The sequence below is a fragment of the Dermacentor variabilis genome, chromosome 9, assembly GCF_050947875.1.
Source record: "Dermacentor variabilis isolate Ectoservices chromosome 9, ASM5094787v1, whole genome shotgun sequence".
In the NCBI taxonomy this organism is placed as follows: Eukaryota; Metazoa; Arthropoda; class Arachnida; order Ixodida; family Ixodidae; genus Dermacentor; species Dermacentor variabilis.
Genome location: NC_134576.1, coordinates 12,521,642 through 12,535,494, shown reverse-complemented (window position 1 = coordinate 12,535,494; position 13,853 = coordinate 12,521,642). Strand labels below are relative to the sequence as shown.

General features: G+C 47.8%; 1 protein-coding gene across 2 annotated transcripts in view; it reads right to left on the bottom strand.

The window, feature by feature from the left end:
• Positions 1-13,853, bottom strand: part of LOC142558612 (agrin-like) — a 521,743-nt gene that overhangs the window by 205,611 nt on the left and 302,279 nt on the right. For both annotated transcript variants that reach the window (XM_075670788.1, XM_075670789.1), the window contains exon 4: positions 8,250-8,486. In XM_075670788.1, the coding sequence (XP_075526903.1) occupies positions 8,250-8,486 (237 nt within the window). The remainder of the gene's footprint in view (positions 1-8,249; positions 8,487-13,853) is intronic.

Sequence of the window (13,853 nt, the reverse complement as noted above, 5' to 3'; positions counted from 1 at the left end):
TCAGTCGAAACCTCAGCAGTCAAGCAGGCATTACGGAATCAGGGTGTAGGTGACACGTATGTAAAAGTACTGAAATATATCTATAGCGGATCCACAGCCACCGTAGTCCTGCATAAGGAACGCAACAAAACCCCAATAAAGAAGGGCGTCAGGCAGGGACGTACGATCTCTTCAATGTTGTTGACAACTTGTTTACAGGAGGTATTCAGAGACTTGAATTGGGAAGAACTGGGAAGAAGAGTTAATGGAGAATGCCTTAGTAACATGCGATTAGCTGCTGATATTGCCTTGCTTAGTAACTGAGGGGACCAATCGCAATGCATGCTCACTGACCTGGACAGGCAAATCAGAAGGGTGGGTCTAAAAATTAATCAGCAGAAAACTAATAAAATTGTTTAACAGCAGTTTACGACAGGTAACGAGGCACTGGAAGTGGTAAGGGAATACGTCTATTTAGGGCAGGTAGTGACCGCAAATCCGGATCATGAGACTGAAATAATCAGAAGACTAAGAATGGGTTATGGTGCCTTTTCCAGGCATCCTCAGATCATGAACAGCAGGTTGCCATTATCCCTGAATAGAGAAGTGTATAACAGCTGTGACTTACCAGCACTCACCTACTGGGCAGAAATCTGGAGGCTTGTGAAAAGGGTTCTACTTAAATTGAGGACGACTGCAGGGTCCTATCGACTGCAAGGGTTTCAGAAAACTGGAAGAACGCAAGCATTATACTGATGCCCAAAAAGGGAAATGCTACAGAATTGAAAAATTATAGGCCGATTAGCTTACTTTCAGTATTATAAAAATATTTACCAAAATAATCTCCAAAATAATAAGGGCAACACTGGACTTTAGTCAACCAAGGGAACAGGCTGCCTTCAGGAAGAGATACTCTGCAATAGATCACACGAATGTGTGATCTATGTGTGAGCATGCGTGAGCATTTTTGATCGGGTATGGACGATAATCAGGTTATCGAGAAATCCGCAGAGTGTATATATATATATATATATATATATATATATATATATATATATATATATATATCTTTTCTGTATGGCTTTCATACATTACGAAAATGCATTTCATACAGCAGAGATACCAGCAGTGATAGAGGCATTACGTAATCAAGGAGTACAAAACGCTTACGTAAATACGTTGGAAAATATCTACAGAGGTTGCACGGGTACCTTAATTCTACACAAGACAATGAGGAAGGTAGCTATAAAAAAAGGGTCATACAGGGAGACACAATCTCTCCAATGCTATCCACTACGTCTTTAGAAGAAGTATTCAATCAATTAAACTGGGAATGTTTAGGAGTAAGGATCGACGGCGAATATCTCAGCAACGTGCGGTTTGTCCATGACATTGTTCTAATAAGCAACAATGCAGACGAGTTACAACAAATGATTGAGGACCTTTAGAAAGAGAGTGTGAGAGTAGGGCTGAAGATTTATATGCCGAAGACAAAGATCATGATGAATAGCGGGGGCAAGGGAACAAGAGTTGAGGACCGCCAGTCAGGCTCTAGAGTCTGTAAAAAAGTATGTTTACCCAGGTCAAATATTCACAGAGCCTGATCATAAGAAGAAAATTCAAAGAAGAATAAAAATGGCTTCGATCGCATACGGCAGACATTGTCAGCTCCCGACTGGAAGCTCACCATTATCATTGAAAAGGAAGGTGTGCAAACAGTGCATTTTACAAGTGCTGACATATGGGGCAGAGACTTGCAGACTGACAAAGAAGCTTGAGAACAAGTTAAGGGCCCCGCGATGAGCGGTGGAACGATGATTGCTAGGCATAATGTTAAGAGACCGAAAGAGAGCGGTTTGGATCAGAGATGAAAAGGGTAGGGACGATATTCTAAATGACATCAAGAGAAGAAATTGAAGCTGGGCAGCTAATGTAATTCTCCAGTTAGACAACTGTTCGACCATTAGGGTTACAAAATGGGTACCAAGAGAACGAAAACGGCAGTCGAGGACGGTAGCAAATTAGGTGGAGCGAAGGAATTAGGAAATTGATGATGTATGGGGTTTTATGGCGCAATGGCCAGGTATGGCCAAAGAGCGCCATGTGTGTGCTAATGAGTTTGCAGTGTAATTATGATTACTATGAAGTTGGTGTGACGTGGCTTTAAAGAGGCCTTAAAATATACGCAATAAAGTGCGTAAAATCTTTATAATAAAATTATGGCGATGACGTATGACTTGTACTATGAACATTTAGATGCAGATAAAGAGAATGATACGATAGGCAAAATATATCAGATTATAAGAAATGCTAGAGCACTACTGCCTCCTTAGAGCCCTTGAAACACAAGGGCCTGGAGGCATGTGCTATGCAAAACAATTATCGCAGTGGCATCCTCTGGAGAGAGGAGGCGCTACGAATGCGTGGGACTAATAACATGTAAGACCATACCTCTGAGGAAACCTAGGACTGTGTCTGTGTTAAAGACGGTTCTGGACCAAGAAGCATTGCAGGATGAAGAGGAATGTGCTGTCGATATGCTAATGAAAAATGTCTCTTTCTCTCAGATTCGGCTTCCCAACACTCCAGGAGGACGTGGAGTACGGTCAGCCTCTCACCGCATCTACCACAGGTTGGGGGCTCACTTCCGGTGAGTAGAAAATTATGGGTGGCAAACGTGTGTCCTATTCTGAGACGACAGAATAGGACATCTCTTCGGAGCGATTTTGTAGCAGCGGGCCAGAATCCTAACTGTGGCTTTATCAGGTGGAGCTTATTATCCGTTTCCGCGTCCCACATGCGTTGCCAGTGGTCTCGCAATCTCCTTCGCAAGAAAGGCCTCAGATCTGTGACAGGCACCGCAGCGGTAGGGTTAACAGCTTGCGATGCGATTGACGTGGCCATCTCGTCCGCCAGAACGTTACCCTCGATGCTCCTATGGCCAGGCACCCAGCATATAATGATACGCTGGTTAGATTTGTACGCTATACAAGACGGAATATAGTTCATTAAGTACTGGATTTTTGTGTGTATAGAGTGACATGAGGGCCTTCACGACACTTAGGGAGTCTGTATATATCACTGACTTTTGGAGTTTTGATTTTCTTATATGCTTCACAGCAGACACTAACGCGTAGGCCTGGGCCGTAAATATACTTGTTTCCGGACGTAGTACATCGGATTCTGAGAAGGATGGGCCGACGGCAGCATAGGACACCCCGGCATTAGACTTCGAAGCGTCTGTGTAGAACTCTGCGCAGGAGTGCTTGTGCTGGAGTTCTAGGAAATGAGTCCGTATTTCGATCGCTGGTGCGTGTTTTGTTACTTCTAAGAAGGATATGTCACATTCTATGACCTGCCACTCCCAAGGCGGTAACAACTTGGTTGGATGCATTAGGCGAAGCTCGAAGAGTGGGACACGCATTTCATCACTAAGCTCCCTCACTCGAAGCGAGAAAGGCTTTCTTACAGAGGGGCAATTATGGAAAAGTGTAGTGCAGGTCATATCGTTAACAGTGTTAAAACATGGATGTTGATGATTGGAGTGTATTTTTAGTAAATATGTAAGGCTGATGTAAGTTCTCTGTAGATGGAGGGACCATTCAGTTGATTCCGCGTATAAGCTTTCAATCGGGCTTGTTCTGAAAGCGCCATTGGCTAAGCGGATACCTAGATGGTGGACAGGATCTAGGATCTTTACTGCGCTCGGAGCAGCAGAGTTATACACGACGGCACCATAGTCCAATCGTGATCGAATTAGGCTCTCATAAAGATTCATCAGACACTTCCTGTCGCTACCCCATGTTGAGTAGGATAGAATTTTAAGTAAGTTCATTGTCCTTAGACATTTTTCTTTAAGATATTTAATGTGCTGCATAAAAGTAAGCTTGGAGTCTAGTATAATACCTAGAAATTTGTGTTCTTTGTTGATAGGTATTCGATGTCCACACAGTTGAACACAAGGATCTGGAACCAGGCCTCTTTTTCTAGTCAAAAGAACACAGGAGCTTTTGTGTGGGTTCATTTTAAATCCGTTTTCGTCTGCCCACTTGGAAACCTTGTTCAAGCCCTGCTTTACCTGTCTCTCGCATACTGTGAGGTTGCAGGATTTGAAGCCTATTTGTCTATCGTCTACGTATACGGAATAAGAAATGGCCGGTGGCAGTGAAGCACGTAGCGTGTTCATCTTAACGATAAAGAGAGTGCAGCTGAGCACGCCTCCCTGGGGTACACCAGTTTCCTGCGTAAAAGGACGCGACAGTGCATTACCGACTTTTACTCGGAAGGTACGATTTGACAAATAGCTTTCAATTGTGTTCAGCATATTTCCACGGATGCCAATTTCCGACAGGTCTCGCAAGATCCCGTAACGCCATGCCGTGTTATATGCCTATATGCCTTCTCCATATCGAGGAATATCGACAGGAAAAGCTGTTTATGTATAAATGCATCGCGGATATTTCCTTCAATGCGCACAAGATGATCGGTTGTCGACCGCCCTTCTCGGAATCCACACTGATAAGGATCGAGCATATTGTTGAGCTCAAGGAAATGTATAAGTCTGCGATTTATCATTTTTTTCAAAAAGCTTACACAGACAATTAGTTAGAGCTATCGGACGGTAGCTTGCCGCCACGGAGGGGTCGTTTCTGTGCTTCAGAACAGGAACCACAATCGCTTCTTTCGATGTGGATGGGAGGTATCCGGAAGCCCAAATAGTGTTGAATAGTGTAAGTGTTGTAACTTGTGTGTCAGTATGTAGGTTTCTGATCATATCATACATGACTCTGTCAGGTCCCGGTGCAGTGCTTTTACATGTGTTCAAGGCAGCTCTCAACTCGGCAATACTGAAAGGCCGGTTATACGGTTCATTCTGCCTGGATTTTCGTATGATTGGCTTACGTTCTATTATTTCTTTATGTTTAGGAAAGGAATGGGATAATTGATTGAGCTCGACACACGCTCAAAGTGCTCCCCCAAGTGAATCTGCCTGGTCTTGCAGGATTTCGCCTTGTGTGTTTACCAAAGGGAGGGAGTATGTTTGTCGCCCTCTAATCCTACTAACCCTGTTCCAGACTTTGGCCTCATCTGTATACGAGTTGATACCCGATGAAAACGTTTGCCAGCTGTCTCTTCTGGCCTGTCGGCGGGTTCGCCTGCCTTGGCATTTTACTTTTTTAATGTTTATAAGATTCTCCGCAGTGGGGGAGGCGCGTAGCAACCCCCCACTGCGGAGGATATTCGTCTTCTTTAAGTGTTCTTAAGAGTATGGGGAAATGGTCGCTTCCGTAAGGATTGTTCTTAACTTCCCATTCGAGTTCAGGAAGTATGGACGGGGAAACTATGCTCAGATCAATTGAAGAAAAGGTATTGTTTGCAAGACAGTAATTTGTGGGTTTCTTCGTATTCAGAAAGCACGCCCCAGAAGAAAAAAGGAACTGTTCAACAAGACGACCTCGCGTATCTATACGAGAGTCGCCCCAGAGGGAGCTGTGCGCATTGAAATCGCCAAGAACAGCATAAGGTTCTGGCAATTCGTCTAAGAATGACTGAAATTCGTGTTTGTTTAATTTGTAGTGGGGGGGGGGGGTAAGTAAATCGAGCAAATCGTGATGAGTTTATTTAGGAGAACAACTCGAACCGCCACTGCTTCAAGGGGCGTTTGTAGCTGTAAACGCTGACACGAAATGCTTTTATGAATAAAAATGGCAACACCGCCTCATGATACGACAGCATCATCGCGATCTTTGCGAAACTTGACATACGGTCGGAGAAAGTTTGTGTGTTGTGGTTTTAAGTGTGTTTCCTGTAGACACAGCACTTTTGGGATGTGTTCTTGGATAAGCTCTTGCACGTCATCAAGGTTCCTAAGAAGTCCTCTGACGTTCCATTGAATTATTGCTGTACCCATGTTGGAAGTAAATAGGTGCTGTGTATACGGAAACAGTAGTAATAATTACAGATTTCAGAGATTAGGTTCCAGAGCTCTTTCGAGGCCCTGTAACCGGGGTCTATTGAAGCGTTCGAGGGAACCTCGCCGCTCCTTATGCGCTTGGTGCGCCTTCAGGATAGGTGTAGTGTCCATTGCCTCTTGTGAGGCGCCGCACACGTGCTATTGCGAGCGAGAAGTTTCCCGAGAGAGTCCCTCCTTGGAGGGCAAGACTCCTGCGCCCACCAGCCCAGAGGTCGATGGGGCTCCCTGAGGGATTTGGCTACGCCGGATGTTGCCAGCGCTGGAAGAGGCCGGGGAAGTTGGGGCAGTCTCGGCTGCACCCACCTTCGGGGTTGGTACTCCCTTCTGCTCGGTTGGTGGAGCAGCACTAGCTGCGGCCACCGTGGGGGCAGATGGCGTAACTGATGGCTCACTGCTTATGGGTCGGACAGCCGCCGGAAGCCGTTGTGTCGCTGCCCCCTGACGCGTCACATCGGCAAAGCGGCTCTTAGGCAGGTATGACACCCGCCTACGTGCCTCCTTGAAAGATATGTTTTCTTTGACTTTGATTGTGACAATTTCTTTCTACTTCTTCCAGGCTGGGCACGACCGCGAGTATGCGGCGTGCTCCCCTTCACAGTTTACACAATGGAGAGTGTTCTCGCAAGTTTGAGAGGTATGTTCGTGGGCACTGCTCTTCGCACAGGTTTGACGGCCTGGGCAGCTCTGCGAACTCTGGCCGAAACGTTGACATTTGAAGCATCTGGGGGGATTTGGAACATATGGCCTAACACGGAGCTTGAGGTACCCTGCCTCTACAGACTCGGGCAGAATACTTGAGCCGAAAGTCAATATAAGGTGTTTGGTCTTGATTTCTTTGCTGTCACGTCTGATTTTTATTCTTTTAACATTGATAACATTCTGGTCACTGAAGCCCTCCAAGAGTTCATCCTCAGTGAGCTCCAGCAGGTCATCGTCCGAGACAACACCGCGGCTTGTGTTCATCGTACGGTGCGGGGTTACAATTACTTGGGTTTCCCCAAATGACACTAGTTTTGTCAATTTCTCGTAATGTTTCTGATCGCGGAGCTCCAAGAGATCACCGCTTGACATCCTCGACGCCTTATAACCTGGACGAAAGACTTCAACCAGTGTCTTAGAAACAAGGAATGGTGAGATTGTTCGTACTGGTTTATCTGGTTTTGCAGAATCAATCGCATGGAAACGCGGGAAGGATTCTTTGTGGCGGCCGAAAAACTGGAAGGCTTCATCGGTGCGCCCTCTTTTCTGAGGGCGATCAGGGAGCAGAGGCACGGATGTTGCCATAAAGGAATTGAATTTTCGGCAATAACGCCCGCCACCCACCATGGAGTCTTACAAGGGGATGCTACAGGGACTGTAAGAACAGGTCCTGTAAACGCCAGCTGTACGTCATCACTATTACCAAATATGAAATAGCCTAGGTTGGCTAATCACACAAGGTTAACCCTTGCTGCCTGGAAAATTTGGAAGTAAGCGGAAGGGAGGAGAAGACAGGAAAGATGAAAAGTGAGAGAAAGACGAAGGCTGGAGGGAGAGAGCGACAGGAAAAGGCAACTACCGTTTTCCCCGGGTGGGTCAGTCCGGGGACGCCGTCTATGTGAAGCAGAGGCCAAAGGGGTGTGTTGCCTCCGCCGGGGGGCCTTAAAGGTCCAAATACCCAGCATCAGCTCAACCCCCAGGATCCCCCTTTCCCTAGACACGGCTAAGCCGCGCACGGCTACACGCGGGAGGGTCCAACCCTCGTGTGCTGGGGTACGTGGTGTCGCAACACACCAAACGCCTGCTGACGCAGACGCCCCTGCGGGGCAATGAGGAAATTCGAAGGCGCTAGATGGAATCGGTTGGCGCAGGACGGGTGTAATTGGAGATCGCAGGGACATGCCTTCGTCCTGCAGTTGACATAAAACAGGGTGATGATGATAATGATGATGAAGTTGATGTTGTTCTTGTTGATGATGCATATGCCATCAACGTCGATCGAAATCGGCTCCTTCTTAAGGTATGTAAAGACACGTGCCGATGGTGAATTATCTGTTACAGCGTCAGAAAAAGATTGCGAAAATGAGTTGTTAAAAGGCGTTGAGCAAAGCTCACGGGGTACAGGAAATCCAGCGTCACTTTTCAGAACAATTTCTGCCGGTTTGCGTGCGTTGATAACGTTCGAAAACTTCTTAGGATTAGTTGTGAACAGCAAAAACGACGACAGTGAATATGTCTTTAAAAGATCTCTGCCCATGCGGCAACACACAATCCTTGTTCCACATGGAGTCGCAGACACTGCGCGTGAACCACTTACCGCAGGGTCCCGTGAAACGGTGCTGAACGTCCCGCATGGCGTTGCAGGCAGCCCTGCGCAGCTCGCAACTGTTGGGGTAATCGCGGCCGTCCGAGCCACACACGGGTCTCGAACCACGGGCGTCCCCGTACGAGACACATTTGTCCGGGCAGACGCAGTCGGCCCCGCGTCCGTCCAACGTCGGGCGGCACTCGGCGCCCCACTCGCACCTCTTGTCCAGGCACGGGTCGGCCACGTCTGCGGGAAATTTGTAGCACGCCCTGCTCAGGCAGGCGAGAACGAGGTGCACGAACACCGAGCACAGCTTCACTGCCATGGTGCCAACCGCCGGCGCTCGCTCGCCGTCAGCGCTCAATGGCGGACGCATCGATCGGGGCTCGACGCGCGCCCCGCGCAGGCGCGCTGTGATCGCTGGCACCGCGGCTTTCGGCAGGACTTTCGTGCAAGTTCAGTGCGCATGCGGCTGGCAGAAGCGCGCCTAACGAAGTGTGAATTACAACTTGATAATGAAACGATCGAGAAGAGACCGCCAGACACGCTGCTGTCGACGTTGCATTTGCTTGCTCATTGCATTAATCAGTGGCAAAAATAGTTGGGGTGTAGTACATCGCACACGGTACTCAAAAACCACTGCAAATTCATCTGCGACTCGAACCGCAACCTTTAATCGCATACCTTAAATACAGGGTATGCGGTTTTCGCGGAATGGGTGTTTGGTGCAGAAAACATTGGAGAGGCAGGCGACTTGGTAATGAAGCATTGTTTTGCTTCACAAAATTCAAAGTTCCGTGATTGGTTTTCTAAACAACTGAAACTGGCAATAAAAGTGAATGACCATGCACATAGAAAAGCGGGGAAAACAAGCATCGATAAGTGCAAACTTAAATATAGGCGCTGTTGTATTTGCCAATTTTAATATAACAATGATCACTTCGAGAACACTGAACGTGTTTAAGCCAGAATGACACGTAGTTGAAATTATTGCTTGGGCAACGTCTCCTCTCATTCTTTTTTATGTATTTTTTGTTGACCGAAATGACGATGTCTCGAACACTGCTGAAGCATTAGCAAGATGTGATTGTTCTCTATTTGGCGCAAAAGATGCTTCTACTTCAAGTCACCTTCGTTCACAGTTCGATACCTCCTGTACGCTATCAGTCAATGAAGAGATTAGTAAAAAGCATCTCAGTCCTTCCCTTTCTTTTGAGGCTCTGTTCTTTTCTAGCCCGCCCTGCTAAGGCGCACGAAAACTTACTTGTCCCTCTACTCTACAGCATCTTGAACAGTTCCCTAAATTCTAGTGCGTTTCCTAGCCCTTGCACGGTAGCAGGGGTAGCTCTCGTACAGACGTCGTGTGCTAGAAGTAACTACCGGCCTATATGTATCCTCTGCGCAGCGTCAAATGTGTTTGAATCGGCATACAATTCCTTACTTTATGCTAGTGCCGAGAAAATTTTACCAGATGAACAGGAAATTTGTATCACGGTGCTCTACAACATTGACCTTGGCCAGATTTACGACCCATGCTTCTAGTGGGGTACGTAGAAGGGCCGAAATAAACGGTCTCTTCGTTGACTTAAGTAAAGCAGTCGATGTTGTTAGTCATCAGCGCCTTCATGTTTTATGGTATCTTCCGGGATGAATCAAGTATTTTCTACACCATGTATGTAAAAGCGAATTGTTTTCTTTGTAATGCCGCCCATTCACGACTATCGCCCGTTTCGCTTTTACACGCAGTATTCCTATGAGGTCTAAATACCAAAATGCCCCTTGCTTGTAATTTACTTTCTTGAGAAGAAGCCGTCCGGAGGGGCTTCGTACCAGAAGTACTGCTGCTTACCTGATGCCAGAATGTTGGATGAACGTACAAGAAGCCCACAATGAGCATTTCTATAGAGCAAAATAAACATTTGCTCATTTACAATGAGTCTTGCGTCTACTTTATGAAATTGCACGTGGTACAGATTCGATCGAGTCTTGTAAAGATATTTCGCAGTCATTTCTAGTGTATAATACGATACCGCACTAAGCCCACATGCGGTTGAGCAGCAGAAGCAAAAAAATAAATGAATAAATGAAAAAATTGGAGGACGCTTAAGCTTCGCCTTCAAGAGTGGAACGCGACAGCGTTCCCGTCGACCCGCCAAGGGGTGTAAGACAATGGGCTACGGCGCTGCGACTACGCGCCCCTCATCGGACGCGGAGAGCGTCGAGCAACGCAGCGTTCGGCGCGACAACGAAATGTGCGCCTGAGCAAGCGACGCACGCCTGAGCCTTAGAAACAGCTCGTTTCTAAGGCAACACCGCGTTCACTAGAGGCGCTTTTGTACCGCTTTGAAGCATCGAACTCGTGGCTCAGTGGTAACGTCTCCGTCTCACACTCCGGAGACCCTGGTTGCAAGTTGACCCTGATCTTGCAAGTTGTTTTTATACATGAAGTGCCTGCTGGGATTTATCGCTCATGGCCAACGCCGCCGACGCCGACACCGACGCTGAAGACACCGGCTTTTCTGCGACACGAGCTCCTTAACGCTGTCGCGTTAAAATGCCGCGCCGATCAGCCCAGCCGGCGTAACGGCTGCCAGCAAGTGTTCAAAACGCGCGCGCCCAAAACCGAACGGGATTTCTTGTTCAGGTGTTTTTCTTATCGGCTTTGTGCGCTACAGTCAATTCGGCTTTTAAGCTCTGTGGGAGGGTCCGCTCTTGTTGAAGTTCTTCCTCTATGGTGTAAGTGTAGCAACGGCGCAAATGCCTCATAGCTGCTTGGGCACTGTGTTCTCGCCTCTGCGTTTGCGTTGAAGCGGTAGACAGCACCAATGGCGCTTCACTCGCTGCTGCTGCCGCGCTTCCTCAGGGCAGCGTGTTGAGAGCGAGTGTCCGCGGTCGTCGAGTGTGATGTGTTCATAAATGCCTGTACGCACTGCGACTGTGCTTGTTAATTTTATTAGTAAGCGAACGTTCGGAAGTTTATAGGGCCGATAAAAATACTATTCTTACTTCGTGTACCTGTGCAATAATTTGCCATCGCAATCGAGACATTCTCTTCGGTGTTGCGCTTCCGGAGTTCGCGCAAGGCACTACATCCACTGGGCTTCCAAACGGGTTGACGATGACGAGGAATTCCTAAGCTACGGTGTCTGGCCTGGTACACCTTCGTTGTCGCAAGCCGCCCAGCACGTTCCTCAGGAGGCACACTAAGCCCGCGACTTTTGCCGGACTTGTTCAGCTTGTGCCCGGTGCTTGGCGACGACTTCGGGGTCAGTGGACTAGTGGTCGGCCTACCGCCGCTTGCGTTGCTGCTCCGTGGTTCTCGCTCGACTCTCGGCCACTTGATCGCGAGACAAACCCGGTACATACATAGCATTCACACAACGAGTAGCAACTTCCAGATAAGGTCAACCCAGCGTGCCTCCCCCTACCTTCCTCCTCGGCGACCCTTCGCCTAGTTTCTCCATCCTCCCTTCACTGAACGTTAACTACACTTTACTCTAGGTGGCGTTACCTTGCCGCGTGCTATGCGTGCACCTCCGTACCTATTCCAACCTCCAGGCGCCTTCCTCCTTCAAGGCTTCATATATTCGCCGATTTCACTAGCTGGCCAGTTACGGTGGCGCGTAGAAAAGCACCACAAGGGCTTGTGGTGTTTGGTTCTTTGTTTAGCGCCTCTGTAAGTAATGGCGCTGTCTGACAACACTGTTTTATAGGCTCCTTATACTGATCTCTAATTGTATAGATTGAAAATGTTCGTAACAGTTGATGTGAGAGCTTCAAAAGAAAAACACAGGAACTCCGGCTGTTGCAGTTTATATACAGCGAAGCTTTCCGTAAATGCATAAGGAGTGCTAAAGCAAGCGTTTATCTGTTATTCAATATGAGGACAAAGTAAAACCGAACGCTTTATTCATGTTGGCAAAAATTTCAGTGCATCTTTGAATGCGACCAGCATTATAGGGGTTCAAATTGGGAAGCTTGCTTTCGGCGCTGATTGTTCGGTGTACCAGACCTCCCCTTGGAGGCGCAGATGCGACCGTCCGCACCATGGCCAGTTGATGCAACGTATTCGCAAAGGGAGCCCTTCTCCTCCTATGCTCTCTCCCGTCTCATCGCGGTCCTCCGCGATGCGGCCCCCTCGCCCTCTACACCAGCGGCCAGCGGCCCACATGTGCAGGCCGGCTTCCCCCCTCTACCGTGTACTGCTGCGGTCGAAGTAGGGGATGTAGTGGTAGTAGTGGATGGCGGCGCCCCAATGGCGCTGCTGTCCCTCAGCCGGTCTCACCTACTCGGCGAGAACGCACGAGCAGCAGCAGGCAGCCACGCTCCGCAAGAGAGGCGCAGCGGGTTCGCAAATAAAGCTTGTGTTCAAGAAATTTAGTACCTTTCCACTCTGTGAAGAACGATAGCCATCGAAGCTGTATTGGGATGAATATATTGACAACTATATCGATTTATATGGATTGACATAAGATTGCTATACTGGTTGAATAAAACACATACACGTAACTTCATGGCTTTGATCGTCTTTATTTTTTCTTATTCGTTACCGCAGTGATATAGCTTTGTCGTCGCTGTGGCACACAGCGATGTGTTGCACTGCTATGCTAGATAAATCCTTGCCAAGGGTTAAATTTATCCACGACCACTGACACGTGGCCGGCACATTGACCTCCGTGTAACACTGAATTCCAAACCATCCGAACAAGAAGGATACAGTCCACTTTCCAAGCCATCCGAACAGGAAGGATACAGTCCACTTGCCATCGGGGCGCGCTAGGTTGACGTTAAAGTCGACGATTTGTGGGTATTGCGTTTTACTATGCTTTTCGGCATAGGACCGAACGAGCGCCGCCATCCCACGTTTTCTAAATGGCCATTAAGATCATGCGGAATAACATGTCGATAAGATTACACCATTCAGAGCGATCACCGCGATTTGTTTTCTTTTTTTTTCTGCTCATGTGCACGGGGTTGGGCGGGAGGAGTGTTCGGAGTACAGGTGACACACGGACGGACGGACGAATCGACCAACCATATAGAACTTCGCTGTAAAAGGTGCCTATGTAGAAAAAAGTGGCTGATTACGCTGTTCCGCCATGCATAACCAGTAATGTGCTCAGCCGTTATTCGATACCAGTCAAGCTGCCCATATCAGATGCGAGCCTCGAAGGCACGGCACACCCAGTGAAATGTGTGTTGATGCGACTCCACCAGCGTGGCTCTATCTGTGGCAAGTTGCCAGAACGCCGCAACGAAGAACTTGGAGAAATGGAGGCCACTGCAACTTTGACCTTAGCGAGGCCTGCCATACTGCTATCCACTGTATAGTGAGAAGTGCGACAATTTTGACGTATTGCTAATTGTGGATGGCGACGGATAAACGGCACAGAGATGGGAATAATTGGAAGTAGGTCAATTTTCTTGCTAAGCCCGTGTTCTTTTTCGCGTACTCTGTATCCCACCGTGAAAATTATACTCTACATTTTGAAAAAGTCCACGCCTAAACTCACGCTAAACGCCAATGCTTGACGTGCTGTACATGGAAGTGAGGCGTTGCTAACCGTTTTACTTCCACATATGAAAAGCACGCGCGAGGCTGTTTCCTGCAAA